At 37.5% G+C, this 18,401-nt stretch overlaps 1 protein-coding gene across 1 annotated transcript in view; it reads right to left on the bottom strand.

Moving 5' to 3' along the window:
* Positions 1–18,401, bottom strand: part of CNTN3 (contactin 3) — a 248,886-nt gene that overhangs the window by 66,681 nt on the left and 163,804 nt on the right. Inside the window, exon 11 of the mRNA XM_044253145.1 lies at positions 1,634–1,761. Within this exon, the coding sequence (XP_044109080.1) occupies positions 1,634–1,761 (128 nt within the window). The remainder of the gene's footprint in view (positions 1–1,633; positions 1,762–18,401) is intronic.

The raw sequence follows: 18,401 nt of genomic DNA, 5'->3' as shown, positions 1-18,401 counted from the left end.
CCTTCATCTCTCTCTCCCTGAACCCAGATTCATATAACCAAATTCCTCTTTGGGAAACATACTTGGTTTGGTGTTATAATAGACATTACTGTTCACCACAATTTCCTTAAACACATACAGTAGGATTAAATTATCAACACTTTTGAATTCAGGCATAACCAAATGCTAATGCTTGGCCGAAGAAATACAAGATGGAGTTATGGGTGGCACTGACAGGCAGAAGCTTGGAAGAACTAAGAGACCATCTGATGTGTTTCTCCTCTTCCACTGCGACGGACAATGTGTCTGATGGTGGAGGCACTGGGACCCTTTATATCTGAATGAAGACAAGATAGCTGACCCACCATGGACTTGCTATATAAGCAAAAACGTCTGCTATTTTAACCCACTGAAAGGTTGGATTTATTGCTAATGCAAGAACACTGTGGTCTGCTTTACACAAATAGAGCCTAATGAACATTTCATACCTAACTCATCCAAACTGAACTTCTGGTCTATCTTTTCCCAAATTTGTGCAACCTTCCCATCTCAGTTGTTTTGACTGTCATTCTTTCTGTTATTCGCCAGATGCCCTGCAACCATCCTTTTCTCCTTTTTCTTGGGCTTCACATTCAATTCATCATCAACTCCTATTGACTCTATAAGCAGAGCATTTACAGAATCTGATCCTTTCCCATCAATTGCTCTGCGGCTACTTTCCCTGGGGTCATTACCATCTCCAGCTTGGTTTGCAGCCATGGTATTCTGAGATCTCTTCCATTTCTACTCTTGATTCCCCACAGTGTGGTGTCATCAGAGCAGCTAGACTAAATCTTCACATCATGCCACTCCTCTGTTGATTTGCACCAGCCTCCACTTCTCACTTAACTGAAAGCTAAAGTCCTAACAAGGTCTACAAAGCTCTTCCATGACTGTCCCCAAGGAATCTATAAGCTAATTCCTCCATGTCCACACTTTGTCGAAACCTCTCTTTCTTACCGGGTCCATGCCAGTCATGGTGTTTCTGTCCCAGCTTACCTCTACCATACACTATTCCTTATTTTCTAAATTGTTTGCAATTTTTTCCTTCTAATAATTTCTTGTCTTTTATTCCTACTACATGTTTTCTTTCTACCTCTGGTAGAAGGTAAGGTTCATAAGGGCAGCATCTTTGCCATTTTTCGCCAACATAGGCTAAGCACCTGACACAGAGTAGGTATTCATTTTTTTTTCTTGAATGAATAAATAAACAACATATACCCACAACTCTCTGTGACTCTCACTGATGGCAAAGATTATTCCATGGACTTAAATGTCTCCAGAAAATATCAATGATATTATGAAAGACCACATTCAAAAGATCTGACATAATAGAATACCATAAAATTTCATCATCAGCATATGCTATTTGTAATTCTTCTGTCCATCATACCAGCATATAACTAAAGTGTTCCCTGGTGCACATTTCAATTTCCTTGAAGAAATATTAAGAGTTGTTCTCTTGACTTCCACCTGTTAAAAATAACAGTGGAAACAGGTTCTATACCTTCAAAGTGCACTGCATATTGTAAAAAATCTGTTCCCTTCCCTTGATCTTTATAACATACCACAGTGTTCATCTCTACATAAGGTAATCTTTAAGAAATGTACCTACCCGTAACAACCAAGTGTGTTGTGCCATTTGCTTTTCCAAATTGGTTTTCTGCTATGCAGGTGTAAGTTCCAACATCAGCTTTAGTCACATTGGCTATTTTAAGTCCTCCATCTTTTAAATAAGAAATTCTAAAGAAACCAAATTAGACAAATAAATATATAATAGTCATTTTTCCTAAATAACAATTTTCAAATAGAACTATCACCTTAAACTAGGATTTCTATGGCTAGATAAACCAGTCGTTAGCCTCTTTGGGAATAAACACTACTAAAATAAAATTTACATACACAGACACACACAACTGTAAGAGAAGATGCTCTACCAATTTGAACTTTTCTTGACATTTTTATGCAGCATTACTTAACCCCATTATTTAACATTATACCTACTTTCAGGGATGTCTTTATCAAATAAGTGTGAAATGCCTTCTAAAAATATATGGTGTGGTAGATTGTTCATGATGGGCTAACCTTATCAGCTTGGAGAAAAAAGAAAATAGACATGTCATGAATTCCCTTAACTTTGAAACAGTATATGAGAATTGAGAAACTCTCTTTCCTTTCATAACGAACTTGAAAGAATCACATTTGACCCAATATAAATTCAAATTTTATAAAATAACACCTTCATGGCCACTTGTGAGCTATTGCAAAGAATCGGCAGTACAAATGAACCTTACATTAGAGTTGCTGAGCATATGCTTAAAGTACTTAAAGCTTTTGTACCTAACTAATTAATTAAGGAGATACAAATGAGTGTCTCACATGTGCGAGGCATTATGAGACTCTCTGGGATTATAGTGTGAACAAGATAGAAAATCTCCACCTTCATGGAATTAACAGTCTACTGAGCAACACAGACAATAAATAACCAAGTTCAGATATTTGAGAAGTACTCTGAAGGAAACAAACAGGGTGATATAATAAAGAGTAATAACTATAAGGAGTGTTTCCATGATAGGGTGCCTTAGAAATGCCTCTTAGAAGAGGTATCATTTGAAATGAGAAACAATGAGAAAGGGTTTACCTATCATTAGTCTGATCCACAAATCTTAAGGGCCCATCTTGTCTACCCGTAATTATTTCCCCTTTCCTTGAATTCCTAAAATCTTTAACTACTCATACCATACATTTAACACTTAGGATGCCTTTTATCTTGTGTGATTCATATCTTTGGTATGTGAGTGTCAAATCTATCCAAAGACAAGGTCAACTTCTTTAAAAAGATTTCCAACCCCAGCATCAGCATGACATATGGAAGCCATGATTAATAAGTGTTTCCAACTTTAAGGCTCTACAACAGACAGGGAGGACACTAAGGGCATCAGACTATAGTGGACGATCTCAACTCAATTTCTAAGTATTATCCTGCTGATGTAAGATTTGCAGGTGAGTATCAAAAGTGTGATTTGTCTGAGTTTATATATCAAAAATATACAAGATACGTATTTTATATTCCCTATACATATATAGTCCTTTGATGACTGTAATTCACTTTCACTCAAATCCTACTTCCATTTTCTGGAGTAAGAAAGTGGTATAATTAGAGCCAGCACACAAAGACCTGCTCATCATCTCAGGTAGATTATCCATGAAAGTCTGTTGCTCATGTAATTTTTTTTTTTTTTTTGGTCTTAATCAAAAGGTGCTTTTATTTTATTTATTTATTTATTTTTTATGTTCCAAGATTCATTGTTTATGCACCACATCCAGTGCTCCATGCAATATGTGATAAACAAAAGGGTTTGAGAACAATGGCCTAGAAAGCTAATCAGGGAACACAGAACATTTTGTTTTAATTTGAGGGGCAAAGTACAAGGGTTACAAATTCCAAGAAATTTCCTAGGTAGCTGTGAAAAAGGTGTAGTATCTGATTCCCCTCATGGAACCTTGACCACTTTGATGGGTTTGAAATACCCGCTGATTGATCTCTTTTCTCAAAGAGGTCATCAAAGAAAAATCTCTATACCTTAGCTTCTCCGAGAACAAAGATTTCCTTAGATAGTGTGCAGTAACAGCAGAAAGAGGAGACCCTGCAGAGGGACACATGCAAACCAAACACTCCACATACGGAGACTATTTTGAGAAACACGGGGAGCAACCTGAAAGAAATGGAAGTCTGATCATGTAATTCCACCATTACCCCAATACCAGCTTAGACAGCTTCTCTGGCATCACACCGCCTACAGAAGAATGATTACCGCCTAAGGCTGAGATGTATTTTCTCATCAGGACCCCACCTCTCTCTAATGTCCTGAAGCCACATGATTCTACCCCTTGTTCACTTTTCCCCACTCACATATACTTTCTTTCAAATGCTTTTATGCTTCTTCTTGCCCTGGTGCCTTTGTGAACACTGTTCCCTACATCTGGTTAATGTGCACTTAACCTTCAGATTTTGGCCACTTCCCTGAACCACGGGTCAGAGGAGGTGTTCCTGTAAATGATGATACAACTTCTGTGCCTGCTTTATAACATTTGACAACTGGCCCATTACACATTTGTGTGCTTATTTGACTAATTTTCTTCTCTAGTAAGCTCAGAGACTGTAAGCTCTCTGGAGGTAGGGAGGGTGTCTTGAGAGTGTCTGATTTACGCATCACTAGATTTCTAGAGCCTTGAACCATTCCTGACAGAGTAAATATTCAAAATTGATGCTTGCTGAATGAACAAAAGATTGTATGTCTCTAGAGAGTCACTACAGAAGAACAGGGATTAGCACTCAAGACAGGTTGCACGGCACTGAGGATTTTTTTAATTTTTAAAAATTTTTTATTTTTTAATTTATTTGACAGAGATCACAAGTAGGCAGAGAGGGAGGCAGGGAGAGAGGGAGAGGAAGAAGCAGGCTCCCCGCTGAGCAGAGAGTCCGATGTGGGGCTCGATCCCAGGACCCTGGGATCACGACCTAAGCTGAAGGCAGAGGCTTTAACCCACTGAGCCACCCAAGCACCCCCGGCAGTGAGGATTTTAGAAATTATAAGAAAATAAATTCAGAATGTGTGCAGACTATTATGCACATAAATGTGTATCTACATATACACATATATATGCCTATTTATGTGCCATATATAAATGTATCTATACATTCGCACATGTTTCTGCATAAGGTTGACCCGTGAAATAAGGGTTTGAACTGCATGATTTTTTAAATACAGTATTACAAATGTATTTTCTCTTTCTTATGATTTTCTTAACAAAATTTTCTTTTATCTAAAATACTTTATTATAATAATTTGTCTATAATACATACAACATACAAAATATGAATTAATTGACCAAGCTATTGGTAAGGCTTCCAGTCAACAGTAGGCTCTTAGTTAAGTTTTTGGAGAATCAAAAGTTACACGGGATTTTCCATTTTGCATGGGGTTGGCACACTTAACCTCCATGTTGTTTAAGGATCAACTCTGTAAATACATATGTGGAAAAAAAGGAAGCTGAGGCAATAGAAGTCAGGATGAAGAGAATTTAGAAATTCCTAGGATAAGAGGACTACAAATGTACCTCCACTATGAAGAAAGAAGTTAAGAAACAGGGAGAGACTAAAGATAAAGGCAGGGAGACAGGGAAGGAGGAAGAGAGAGAGTGAGAGAAAAGTTACTGAGAAAAGTCTCTGAGTACAAACAAGGGCAATGCTCCTGACCCATTTTGCTTGCTAATCCTATCTGTAAAAATTTGGGGTCATGATCTTCAAAGAGGATAGGACTTGACTCATAGCATTGCTCAATCAATTTTACTTACCTTTATTAGTAAAAAAAATAAAAAATAAAAAATATTGCAGGTTTACTGGAGTTTTAAATATGTAAAGAAAACAAGCTAGGAGACGGTTATCAGAGGGTCTTAAAGATACTTAAATAGTGATGCAACTTCATCTGGTCTGAGATAGAGGCTGGAGGTGGGAACGGACCACTTCCAAGATTAGCAAGCATGAAATCAAAGTAAGAATGTCTCTGGTTGACGGAACAAATATTCACCCAAAGCTCAGATCTTCTGATTTGGATATCACAGAACAGAGACAGGCAACTGCAGATACCTTCACATCCTATGAATTAGCCTAACAGCTAACCTTCCACAACAAATACAGAACTATTAGGGGTATTGGAAGAACGACAAAACCTTTAGGGCATGAGGTTTAATAACTGTAAATGAGCAAACCTATCTTTATGATGATGCCAAGACGAGGAATAGCTTCAAAAACAAGGCTAACAACTTAGGAATCACACAGACCTCAAAACAAACATATTGACTCTCAAAGAATGCCAACTCTGTACATTGTGAAATTTTGAGCTAATTGGGTATTTTCTTCCTAAACTGGTTCTTCCAGTAAGATCTAAGAGGCCCACAGGGCATTTCACACAACATAAAAATAAACAATATTCAGTAAATGGATGGAGTAATTGTTTCTCAAAAGAAAACCTTCAATAACCCATGCTTCCCTACAGAGATCCAAAGTGAAAATTTTATACTTCTTCAGTATAAATGAAATTGCTTTCTAAGCTTTCTGGGAACACGTTTTGCTGCAAACGGATAGAGTTGAAAGTGTAGATAACAAAGAGTGTCTCTAAGTCTTGGCACAAAAAGTTAAACAAAGATTTATGAGATTAACATTCAGAAATGTGGGACTCTAGTTTCCTTTGAAAAATGTAGAATTTAAATCACTGTGACATTTTTGACTCCTTGATCGGTTTTTACAATATGCCTTTATATATCTCCTTTTATCAGACTTTCCTTTCATAGTAAAGGAGGTTAATTATTTTACTTAACTCTGTGCAGTCTATGGTTAGTTTGGGATAAGTAAACTTAATTGCTCTAAGCTGCTCCAATGGTCCATTCTGTAATGCAGTGATGGCACTGAATTTATGGCTGTTAAGAAAAGCTGTTTGTTCAGAAAGTTGACTGTCATCTAGGCAACACTGACCTGTACCTTATGATGACACGTAACCATTCATAATAACACAATATGTTTTAAAATGGGAACAGTGCGGTCTATTGTGCATGCAAGGCAGGATTTCTGAATATATTGTTTTATCCTTGCCTATGTTCTGAATATTACGGTAATTTATTCAACTTGAATTTTAACAAACACACCGCAACTATACATTTTCTCAGGAAGCACATCTCAGTGGAGATGAAATCACATGAGATCGTAATGATTAAACTGCTGTATAGAAAATAACAAGGCTATTTTGGACTTCACTTTCTGAGTACATATTCGAAGAGATGGATGCTTACAATTAGCCATAAGAGAAAAGTACTCACAATGCATATATTACAAGATAAATAATGACAGTTAAGAAAAGCAAATATAAATTGATGAAAATGCATGAGAAAAATAAGTGTCAGTGAAAAAGAGCACGAAGTGCTTATTTTCGTTTGCAGCTCCCGCTCAGCCTCCAATGCTTGGTGAAAAGAACTTCTGCCCCTTGAGTTCAATGATAATGTACACACACACTTTAGGAAAATTATATTTGAATTTTCATTCTTTTAGCTATACCATTTTGGGCTTTTGTCTTATCAATTCAGCAGTGTTAGGTTAGTGATTTATTGGTTGGCAAATCTCCAAGGAAAAGAGAGGCAGAGCAGAGAAGATTCAGCAGTTAATTATCCTATTTTTGAGTAAGCACTAGGATAATACTATGAGGCACTGTTACTTGGTTGGGACACATAGATTACATGGAACAGGCATCTAAGGTCCTAGAGAGATGTACTTTTTCCATATCAATTAACATTTCTTCATATTCATAAGAAAAGAATCAACAACAGTAAAGGACATAATCATTACTTTTATAAAAAAAAAAAAACCTTTCCAAAAGCATGTTTATCATGACAAATCTGTAGTTCAGTTTCTTTTACAACAGGGATGTGATTGTTTTTTCTTCTAAAATGGACTCAAGCCAATAGAACAAAAGGCCCCTAAGAGGGGATTTCCAATTTGAATTATTATATAAAACTACTCATCTAAGTAATTCATGGGGCCGAGGTAATCCATTTGAAACATTTAAATCCTTATATAATAAAGTATCTGCAAAAATGATAAATATTCCTATGAATGAGGGAGTAAACCAAACAAGACAAACAAACAACTCTCTAACACCTCATGTATTTAAAAGAAAACCTCAAAGGGAATAGTTATTAAGGTTCAAAGTGGGGCCATATTTGACACTATTCTTTCCTGCTTGAGAGAGAGAGAGAGACTCGTAAGTGAAATCAATGAGCATCACAATGTCAGTTCTACTGCTTATACTATACATAAAGCTGATTTAAAACTGCTTAAGTGAGTAGTATGGTTTTTTTGATATTTCATCCCTGAATTAGATAGACTTAAGTACACTGGCTCAAGCGTACAACCAGGCCCTTCCTGTAAGGGCGAGGTCTCTTACTGCATGGTAAAGAGAACATCGAAATACATTCATTCTCTACAGGAAGGCAGACACCAAAGAGAAAGGGAAGAATCCTGATGCGGAGCTCCATCTCAGGACTCTGAGATCCCGACCTGAGCCAAAATCAGAGACCAATGCTTAACCAACTGAGCCACCAAGGAGCCCCTGGGAACCACACTTTGAGTAATGGTATTCTAAACTCTGCCTATTGGATTCTCCCTCTTTCAACTTTTATTTGTGAAACAAGAACAAAAATGATGCTTAGTTCATTCATTCTAGTACTTGCTCTGAGAATATGGTCCAGTCCCTTCTGCCAGGACTTCTGGAGCCACTTGGCTTTCTGTCCATCCCTGAGTCAGTTTCTGCAACTTACCTAGTAAATCTGAGTAATACCCTTGAATAAGTCCTTAGCTACAGTTACCAAATCCCTAAAAGATATGAGCAACCACAAATAGGTGGCATGTGCATTGTCTTTTTTTCAATACACATTTGTTATCTTAACAAATATGAAGGGTTCAGAAGCAATCTTCCATATAAGGAGGACAAGGTTTTATCACAAACCAAGAGTGGCCCAAAAAACATCTGTCTGGATACTGTATTCTTGCATGACAGAATGAATCTGGCTTCAATATCCCAATTCCAACATTATTTTCTATTTTAGATATTCATCCATGTATAAGTGGCCATTTATTTTCTGCAGTATACAGAGGAATACAGAGTTCTTTGAGTATTTCAGAAGTGTGAGAACTCTGTGCAGAGCAAATACACAGACAGACAAAACAATAGTAACAAATGTGATGCAAGTCAAGTTGAATAATCTAAGGTTTTGTGGACTTCAGATTGGTAACTCCCACTAGCAATTCAACTCGTCCAACGATAACGAAACTGTGTTCGAAAACTTTTTGTTTTGGATATTCCAGTGTTTGCCTTTTTAGATGTACCTTATTAAGATTTTCCCTCATGATGACTGTGTACATTTGGTGACTAACTCCTTAAAAATTATCTTGTGCAAAAATAGAGTGGTAATGTAAATAGTGAAAACAAACTGGAGGTTACCAGAGGGGAGGGGTATAGAGGGAAGGGCAAAATGGCAGAAAGGGAGTGGGAGGTTCAGGCTTCCAATTATGGAAGGTGTAAGTCACAGGGGTAAAAGGCATGGCATAAAGAATATAGTAAATGGTATTGTTACAGCATTGTATGGTGAATGATGGTAGCTACACTTGTGGCCAGAATAGGGTAACATACAGAATTGTGGAATTACCATGTTGCACTCCTGAAACTAATGTAACATTGTGTGTCAACTATTACCTCACTTAAAAAAAGAAAGAATAGTCATGTAGCACCCCTCAAGAATGTAGAGTCATGGGCCACGTGTTCATTCATAACCTTGGGTGGGTCCCAAAATGTTTTCTGAGAAAAATCTCGGGCCTAAAAATCTGCACTTTTCTTGTCCTCCCCCCATGCAGAGGCGCGATCATTGTCTATTCACACAGGTTCTGGTGAGCCACCACACCTTTAATCAGATGATATATTTATTATTCATAATATTATAAATAAACATTATAATTCAATATTATCTATAATAATATAATTAAATTGATTTAAATTGACCTAATTAATAATTCATTATTATGTTAGATATCATTATTTATTTATAATGTTTATCAGATGATAAATATTAGTTCAACTGACTCTTTATAAGCACTGACCCTTTATTTTCACAGCAGCCTCTTCTGTGGACCCTACATTCCTGACGCCAGACATAACCTTGAGACAATTTCTATTTCAAGCTCACTAAAAACATACATGTGAGAAATAATACGCATGGAAAATTAACTAGAAGAGTATGATCCACCTCTTTCTCAAGAGCCTTAAGACTTAATATCAGCAGTTATGCTTGGATTGCAAAGAATAAGGGGAAAAAAAAACATTTAATACTCACTGAAAAGTCATTTTATTTTTTTTAAAAATATTTTAGATTAATCATTTGAGAGAGAATGAGTATGAATGGTGGGGAGGGTCACAGGGAGCAGGAAAAGCAGACTGCCCGCTGAGCAGGGTACCCAACTCAGGACTCCATTCCAGGACCCTGAGATCATGACCTGAGCCAAAGGCAGATGCTTAACTGACTGAGCCACCCAAGCGCTCCAAGAAGTCATTGTCTATATTGTAAGAATGTGGACTGTTAGAATTACATTACTCAATGTTCTCTTCATGACAATCTATTGAATTTGGATATACATATTTGCACTTTTATGCCTAGGGAGAGCTATATATCTCCTTATCAAAATGGTTTCATATCACCTTAGGGGCATCAAGGACTGTGTAAGTGGCAGTATTTTTTTCTGCGTATTTTTAGCAGAAAGCTCTGAGCCAAAATTGTGCATCTCAAATACATGAATGGATCCACTGGGTTATGTTTTGCAAATTTCCCTCAGATACTCATCCAGCAGGGATTTATTAAACATGTACTATAGATCATGCTCTAAGAGGCATTAAGGATTCCCTGGTAAGAACTGAAGCTGTCCTAATTAATACAACTTATATTCTAGGCAAATGGAAAGCTGGCATCTTTAATTTCTCCAAAATATTTTTCTCCCCAGTGTGTAAATCATGTGTACTTTGATAAACTGTCTCAAGTTCTTTCAGGAATGAAACATGACATGTGTAAATGAAATAAACTAGGACAAATCAAGTTATTAAAATGAGGCTAGAGTAATAAAGAAATAATAAATAATAAATACAGTGGTGTATCAATATTTTTAAGTACCTAGAAAAACATGTAATTTATATCAAGTTTTAAAATACTACCATTTTCTCAATTAAGTAAATACTGTGGAAAATAAAGAGCCTAATAAAATCTTAAAGGTAAAGTTAAACATGCCTATTTCTTTAGTATTTGAATGTAAAAGGTCAGGAAATAATTTTTTTCTCAAGATAAATTTTTACATATTCAATCTCAATTACAGATTTCAGGACTTCATACTCACAAAGGGTCAATCATTCACATCTTCTTTTAGAAACTGCTCTAGCAATGAAATCTTCATTAAGATAGAATTTTAAAATATCACAAATAAATCAGGAAGTGGAAAACAGATCAAAGTGCAAAATAATTATTTTTAAGTTTGTTAGGCAGTAAGAAATTTAACTCAGTGTACCAACTCATTAGAACTTACATAACAGATCATAAATTATGAATAACACCTTCCAGCATCAGAATGTGGGAGGCAGCAACCATCACTACTGAAACACATGTTTTTTCCCTTTTTTATGGAAGTGCAATGGCATCTCACCTAATCATCCACTCACCCATCCATCCATCCACCTATCTCTCTACCTCTATTTTTGTTAAAGGTTCAGGGAGGCCAAGAATTAAGGAACTTTTTAAATTTTTAATAAAAAGCCTCAAGTAGAAATTTATTTAGAAAGCCAACTTTTGGTATATTTTTAAGAAACTGTTGTGGTGCGGGGTGTCTGGTGGCTCAGTGGATTAAACCTCTGCCTTCGGCTCAGGTCATGGTCTCAGGGTCCTGGGATCGAGCCCTGCATCAGACTCTCTGCTCAGTGGGGAGCCTGCTTCCTCCTCTCTCTCTGCCCGCCTCTTTGCCTACTTGTGATTTCTCTCTCTGTCAAATAAATAAATAAAATATAAAAAAAAAAAAAAAGAAACTGTTGTGCTAAATTAAATAAGAAAATTATAGAGTCGCCTGGGTGGCTCAGTCGGTTAAGCACCTGACTGTTGATCTCAGCTCAGGTCTTAATCTCAGGGTTGTGAGTTCAGCCCCACACAGGGCTCCATGCTAGGTGTGGAGCCTACTTAAAAAAAAAAAAAAGAATAAAGATAGAAAAAAAAATTTAAAAATTATAGGTATTTTTAAGAAATGGAAACTGCTCAGAAAAGAATGAACTTCACTTCAATAGGTATTTTTTGAGGACTTAAATTGCACTATGTGTTTTGAAAAATAAGAGTAAGAACTAGCCCCTTGCCTTTGAAGACATAATCTAATGGCTGAGGGGCCTACCTATAGTTCATTTACAATAAACCAAGCCTACAAATTGCTTCCTAACCAGATTTCCACTCTCTTTCTTTTTTTATTCAACCCACTCTCCGTACTTCAGCCCGAGTTCTCTTTTAACCAGGTCATGTCACACATTTGCATTAAGGCCTCCAATGAGTCTTATTCTATCTAAAATAAAATCCAACATTTTTATCATGGTCTTTAAGGATCCCATCTCTGAGACTTCCTATTTAATTCACTGGTTGGTTTGTTTATTTTTTTCCCCCTGAGGCTTTATATTTTGTTCCTCTCCTGATCTATACACATGACACCTCAGTGCCACTGGTTTCCTCCTCATTCTCAAACCAATCTCATCCCCATCTCTGGCCTTTGTTCTTGCTGGGGCACGTCTCCCAATTCCTGGCACGAGGCATTGCTTCTTGCCATTTAGTTTTCTGCCCCAATGTTACTTCCTTAATGAGGCCTTTTAAAAAAATTAAATTGTATATAATTATATATATTTTTTCTTTATGGCTAAAGAAATTATCTTTTTAAAATTACGTACTCTGCCTCTCCCATCTGCAATTTCTACGAGGTCTTTTTCAACTTATCTGTATTCTCTATTTCCCTTCTGCACGTCCCTTGAAGAAGGGACTGTGGCTGTCCTATTTGTGTGATTTCCTCAGAGCCCAGAGCAGTGCATGGCATGTGGGAGGTATGCCAGATTGCACTTCCCAAAGGTGGCTGCAGTTAGATTTCCCATCCTACCTGCTCCCCTAGAATCTTGCTACTCTCTCATCAAGAGGTAGAGTCTAATTTCCTTCCCTGTGAATCTTCCCTGTGAACCTGGGGATTCCTTAATAACCAGTGGAATGCTAGAAAAGTGGGCTGTTGGGTCTTCTGAGCCTAGAGACTCACCTTCCATCTTGCTACCTTGAATATTCATTCACAAACCGCATTAGCTGCCTTGTAAACATTTCAAATCCCTAGAGACAGCATGCTGTGAGGAAGCATAAATTAGCCCACATGGAGAAAACACATGGAAAGGGCTTGGGGCTGCCAAAGAGAACACGCAGGGAACAGCCAGCTCCCAGCTGTTCTCGCTCTAGCCACTACCCCACTACAGTCATGGGAGACAAGCTAAGCTAATACCTAGTACCAACTCATTAGAACTTATGTAACAGATCATAGATTATGATCTCATGGCTGAGCCTTTTCCCAATTTCTGACCCACAAAACAGTGAAATCTAACAAAGTGACTGTTTTTACACCACTGGCTTTCACAGTGATTTGCTATGCAACAATAGTTAATGGGAAATGTAGATGTTAAATATTTGAGGAATAAATGAATGTTGAAATGAACAAACAAGTATGGAGCAGAGCCTGAGGCGACCAGGATAGATAAGCAAAAGGCTCTCTGAGAACCCAGGGAAGACGGCCTTCTGCACCAACAGTTATAATGCACTGTGTTAGGTGATACAATTGGATAAAGAAATCACAAGGGTAAAGCAGAAGAAAGGGCAATTAATCTCGCTCCACTGGGTTTGGGGGAAGTTCCCACCATGAGTAACAATAAGCCAGACCTTGAGGGACAAGTTCAGGTTTTCTAGGTTGAGGAGAAAAGATATTCCAGCCAGAAGAAATTATAAGAGCAAAAAAGCCAGGATAAAATAAGAATTCTGTCCGTTTCTCCTTTCTCTTAAAATTTATTCAAAAGGCAATGGTATATACCCCTGTCCTCTAAGTTGATAGTGTTAAAAGAGTCAATATCCTTACTTTGAGAGAAAGCATCTGATTTTTCCTCTCTTAAACACATTATCAGGAAAAAAGGCAAAGGTAGTATGTGATGATAATACAGGTTTCTACAATAGCATTAATATATTTTTTTTCTTTCAATTTTCAGTAAAAGAACAGAACATAGACTGGGCTGTAGGTAAGCATGTACAGAATCTTGCAGCTTGAGTGAGAAATGCTTTATGACCAAACAGATGTGGTATGGGTAAACATTCCCAGGAAGTAAAACATATACTCTGAGTATAGGTATGAATTAATTACCCAGTTCTAACAAGGAATGGGCTTCAAGTCAATTCCAATGTTCAGCACATCGAAATTTATTAACCAGCTATCCCCTTACCAAAATCATGACACTGACAAAATATTTTTTAAAGCGGCCTTAACTTTAATAATTCATAAAAATCAAACTTGAAATATGAGTTTAAGAACCACATGGTCATTTGCAAAATTTAGCTGATATGATTTTTGAAAGCAACAATTTTGGGATGCCTGGGTGGCTTGAGTTCTGCACCTGGCTCCTGGTTCAGCAGAGAGCCTACTTCTCCCTCTGCCTCCTGCTTCCCCTGCTTGTGCTCCCTCCCCCTCTCTCTCTCTCTGACAAATAAATAAATCAAATCTTAAAAAAGAAGGAGAAGAAAGCAGCAATTTCTTGGGGTGTCTAGGTGGCTCAGTCAGTTAAGCCTCTGCCTTTGGCTCAGATCATGATCTCAGAGTCCTGGGATTGGCTGCACTGGGCTCCATGCTCAGCAGGAAGCCTGCTTGTCCCTTTCCTTGCTCTGCCCCACCCCCATTCATGTTTTCTCTTTCTCTCTCAGATAAAATCTTTCAAAAAAAAGAAAGCAGCAATTTCTTTAATAAAATTTAGGTAAAATTCATTTATTTCGGGGGGTTGAAATAATGGAAAACTCAGCTGAGAGTTGTAAAAACAAAAAAGTCTTTACACACTTTTAACCCAGTCTTTTTACTCCTAAAGTATCTGAGCAACATGATGAAAACAGTTAATACTAAAAGCAACATGAGCAGCAATATCCAAATCCAGAAGCCACTATAAGAAATGCTTCACACACACACTATCCTATTTTTATCTTTGCAGCTCGAGTCCCCTGAGATAAAGAAATGTGAGAGAAACGGAGCAGGGACAGGGCTGGACATCATTTTTCCAAAGGAAACTTTGTCCTTTCTTTGCTTGTCAGGGAAGGTTAGTATTTTTGTCCAACCTTTGCTAAGAGTATGTGCCAAGAAAATACCACCTAACAGGCTGGCTAACTTTGCAATAAGACCCCATTTCACAAACAAGAAAATGAGACTCAGAGGTTAAATAATGGGCCTCGCTCTACCTCCATGGTAATCGAAGTGTCAAGATCTAACCCACACCTTTCTGATGCTGATGCTCTGTTACAATTAAGTCAAGAAGGAAATCAAACCTACGTTTGGCTTCATCTGACACAGCAAACGATGTCCACAGTACTTAGTATGCTGCATGCCAATAGGCATAAATGATTCATGTAAATAATGACACAAATACCTACACAGAAACTTAGATGTCTGTGGTTAATGGGAGAAGCTCCCTAAGCATGTTCTGGTGGTTGAAGTGTGGGGGATGGCAACCCAAAAGTCTGGATTGCATTGATTCTTCTCTTGATTATCTTCATTGCTAAATACTAGCTTAATCTTCTCAGATACTATGGGATGTAAGGAGCAAATGCACCCTTTCCTCTTTTCTTTACAGCTGGAAGCATGAGAGAAATGGAGGTGTGGGTTAGGGAACCCAGACAGGGAAGTGGGCTGTTCTCTACTCTTTGAGACTGTTGCATACTTACTGAGGTTTCTCAATCTCCCCTCTAATAAAAATGATGAGCCGATGTTCACATCCTCTGAGAGAGGGAGATGGTGCTCTCTCTGGAAAAGAACTCAGGTCAGCCTCCTTATTTTCCTGATCATATAGGGACTTGAATAAAGACACAGTTAGAATAAATAACCCAATTCATCTCTGTCTATGCCATCCACCATTTTGTTCAGACGGTGTTTTCCCTACTCTTTTGCTCTGTTAGATTTTATAGATCCTTCAGAACACAGCTCCAGGGTTGCATCCTCTAAGATGCCTCTCCTTCTGTGGAGCTGCTTCCCCAGCTCCCAAGGCTGGGACAGCATCTCTTCTCTGCTTCTTACTCACTTCTGCACACCCCCATTTTATACAAGGGGGCAGTGTCCAGTTTCCTCAGACGAGCACAGTTTAAACGTATTGTCTTGAAGGTTAAATGCTAGCAGTGCTCCCTTTCCCCTCAAAATATCTCAATTTATAGAATAAATTATATGATCACCATGATCATATAGTCTATCCCATGGCTAACTTTTCCAAACTATGAATATACCATGACTGGGCTCCTTAAGTGCTCTTGCTGTTTTGTATTCATCTGTGTATTCCCAGTGCTGGGCACAGCTCCCACTGCTGAATAAAGATGAAATAAGTGGACAGGATGAGTACCTTCTCTGTAGAGGGAGCAAGGATGTCAATCTCTATTCAACTAATATCCAAGTTCTGAAAGGGGCAATACGACACACATTAAATAAAATTCTCCTTTGATCTTCTAAGTTCATCATTTCAGGATTAATTTGGACCTAAAAGTACAGGGGTAAAGAATTACCCAAGATCTTAGCTGTTTGCCCAAGGGTAGATTAACTGAAACGCACTGAGCTTCTATCCGTGTTGGGTAGCTATGAGGTAACAGCTGTTACAGAATCCAGTTCTTTGGGTGAAAGGGGGCAACAGAAGGCAGACAGAGAAGGAAGCAGCATTTTGAACACTATGAAACAACACCACCAACAACAAAGCCAGGCTCGACTGTATTTAGACAGAGAGGAGCCAAGAAATGTGGGGGAAATGGGGAAAGAATAAAGACAGAAACCTTGGCAAAGGAATCCTTGCTCTTCATCTAAGAGCTTGAGACAAGAGGAAGTGCCGTCTAACAGATTTGCTGATAGTCACATAGCTCCTAGACACATCTTTACAGAGCAAGACTGTAGTGACTCGTGGTAGCAGTGGTGCAAATGCCAAGTGGCTCTTGCTCTGACAGAATTCTTCTGGTTACTGGCAAAAATTTCAATGCTGCTTCTCAGTGCTGTCGTGGAATTAGTTGATGTTTCGCAGAAGGCAAAAGGGACCTGTTGGGAGCATTTCTTGAGCCTTTCAATTTCTCTATGAAGCTACTCATGAATTCGGGATGAAGCTAATGTAAGATTGAATGTAAATTTTTGCTTAAATAATAAAATATAATTTATTTATGGTGTGATTCACCCTTTTTGGTATGCAGTTCTGTTAGTTTTAATAAATTAGTGTGGTCATGGTTATGACCATGTTAGGGTCAAGTTCTAGAACAAATCCCTCACGCCTAAAAGTTCCCCATGTCCCTATATAGTCAACCCCTCCAGCCACTCTGGCAACAGTGACCACTATTTTCTGTCCCAGCAGTTTTATAAATGGATTGATACAGAATATAATTTTTCAGCAGTTGTATAAATGGATTGATACAGAATATAATTCTTACCACATTTTCAAAGCCAGTTTCTTAACTATATGTAAAAAGCATGTTAAGAATTGGTTAATACGTTTTAAAAGTATTGTGTGGATTATGGGTATTAATATTTGGAAAAAATCTTTACTATTTCTTTCCATAAAAAGCATTTAAATTTCTATAATATTAAATGCTGCCGAGAACATCTGAAACAATTTTAATGTGTTTAATTAGAAGTAATGGGCCATTCTTTGATTCTCTTTCAAATTGAGGCTATTGCAATAAAATATTTACTATTATAAGTAATAGCATTCAACTGAAAGCCCCATTTTTAAAAATAATTGGCTAATGCATTGTAAGTACCACTAAGTAAAAGAGAAAAGCTAAACATTCTTTAAAATATGCCAACTGGCTATTTCCTCTTGAATACCATGCCTGCTTGCATTCTCTAGAGTCTTTTCCAATTTTACTTTGCTTAAAGGAGAAAAAACATCCTATTTCAATTCCAGCCTTTTTTGAAAATATGTGGATTATAAGCAAATGAATGAATGAATTAAAAAAAAAAAACACGAAAATACTGACAGTTGGAGTACTACCACTGAACACTCAATGGAGCCGGGCATTTCTGTTTATTCAGAAAACCTGTTTCTTGCAAGGGGGGAAAAAAGCACAACAACTTTTCTCAGTAGTGGATGATACAAATAGAAAACAAAAAGAAAAAGCAAACAATAATAGCAACTTTGCTCCACAATGATGCTAGTAATTTCAAAGATTAGAATATTTGCACACTAGGTGACTTAATATTGACCTTTACTTAGTAAGTTGATTGCTTACAAATTAGGACTGTATGCCATTTATCTGAGACTATAAAAACAGACTTCTATACCCCATAGCTTTAGTTTCCATCAGCTTCAGAGAAAAGGTGTTGACCCTCTACCATTTAGTGCGACATACCTTCCAAGACAATTTTATTCAGTGCCACGGTTTCAGCTAAGATGTCATGCTCAGAACACCTAAATGTCTATCTCTTGCTCAAGCCTTTCTCCCGAGTTCCAAAGTCATTTGGTCAACCCCTGTACGCT

Source organism: Neovison vison, chromosome 6 (assembly GCF_020171115.1).
Source record: "Neovison vison isolate M4711 chromosome 6, ASM_NN_V1, whole genome shotgun sequence".
Taxonomy (NCBI): Eukaryota; Metazoa; Chordata; class Mammalia; order Carnivora; family Mustelidae; genus Neogale; species Neogale vison.
Note: the sequence above shows the minus strand (reverse complement) of the source record. Positions and strands in the feature narration are given on the sequence as shown.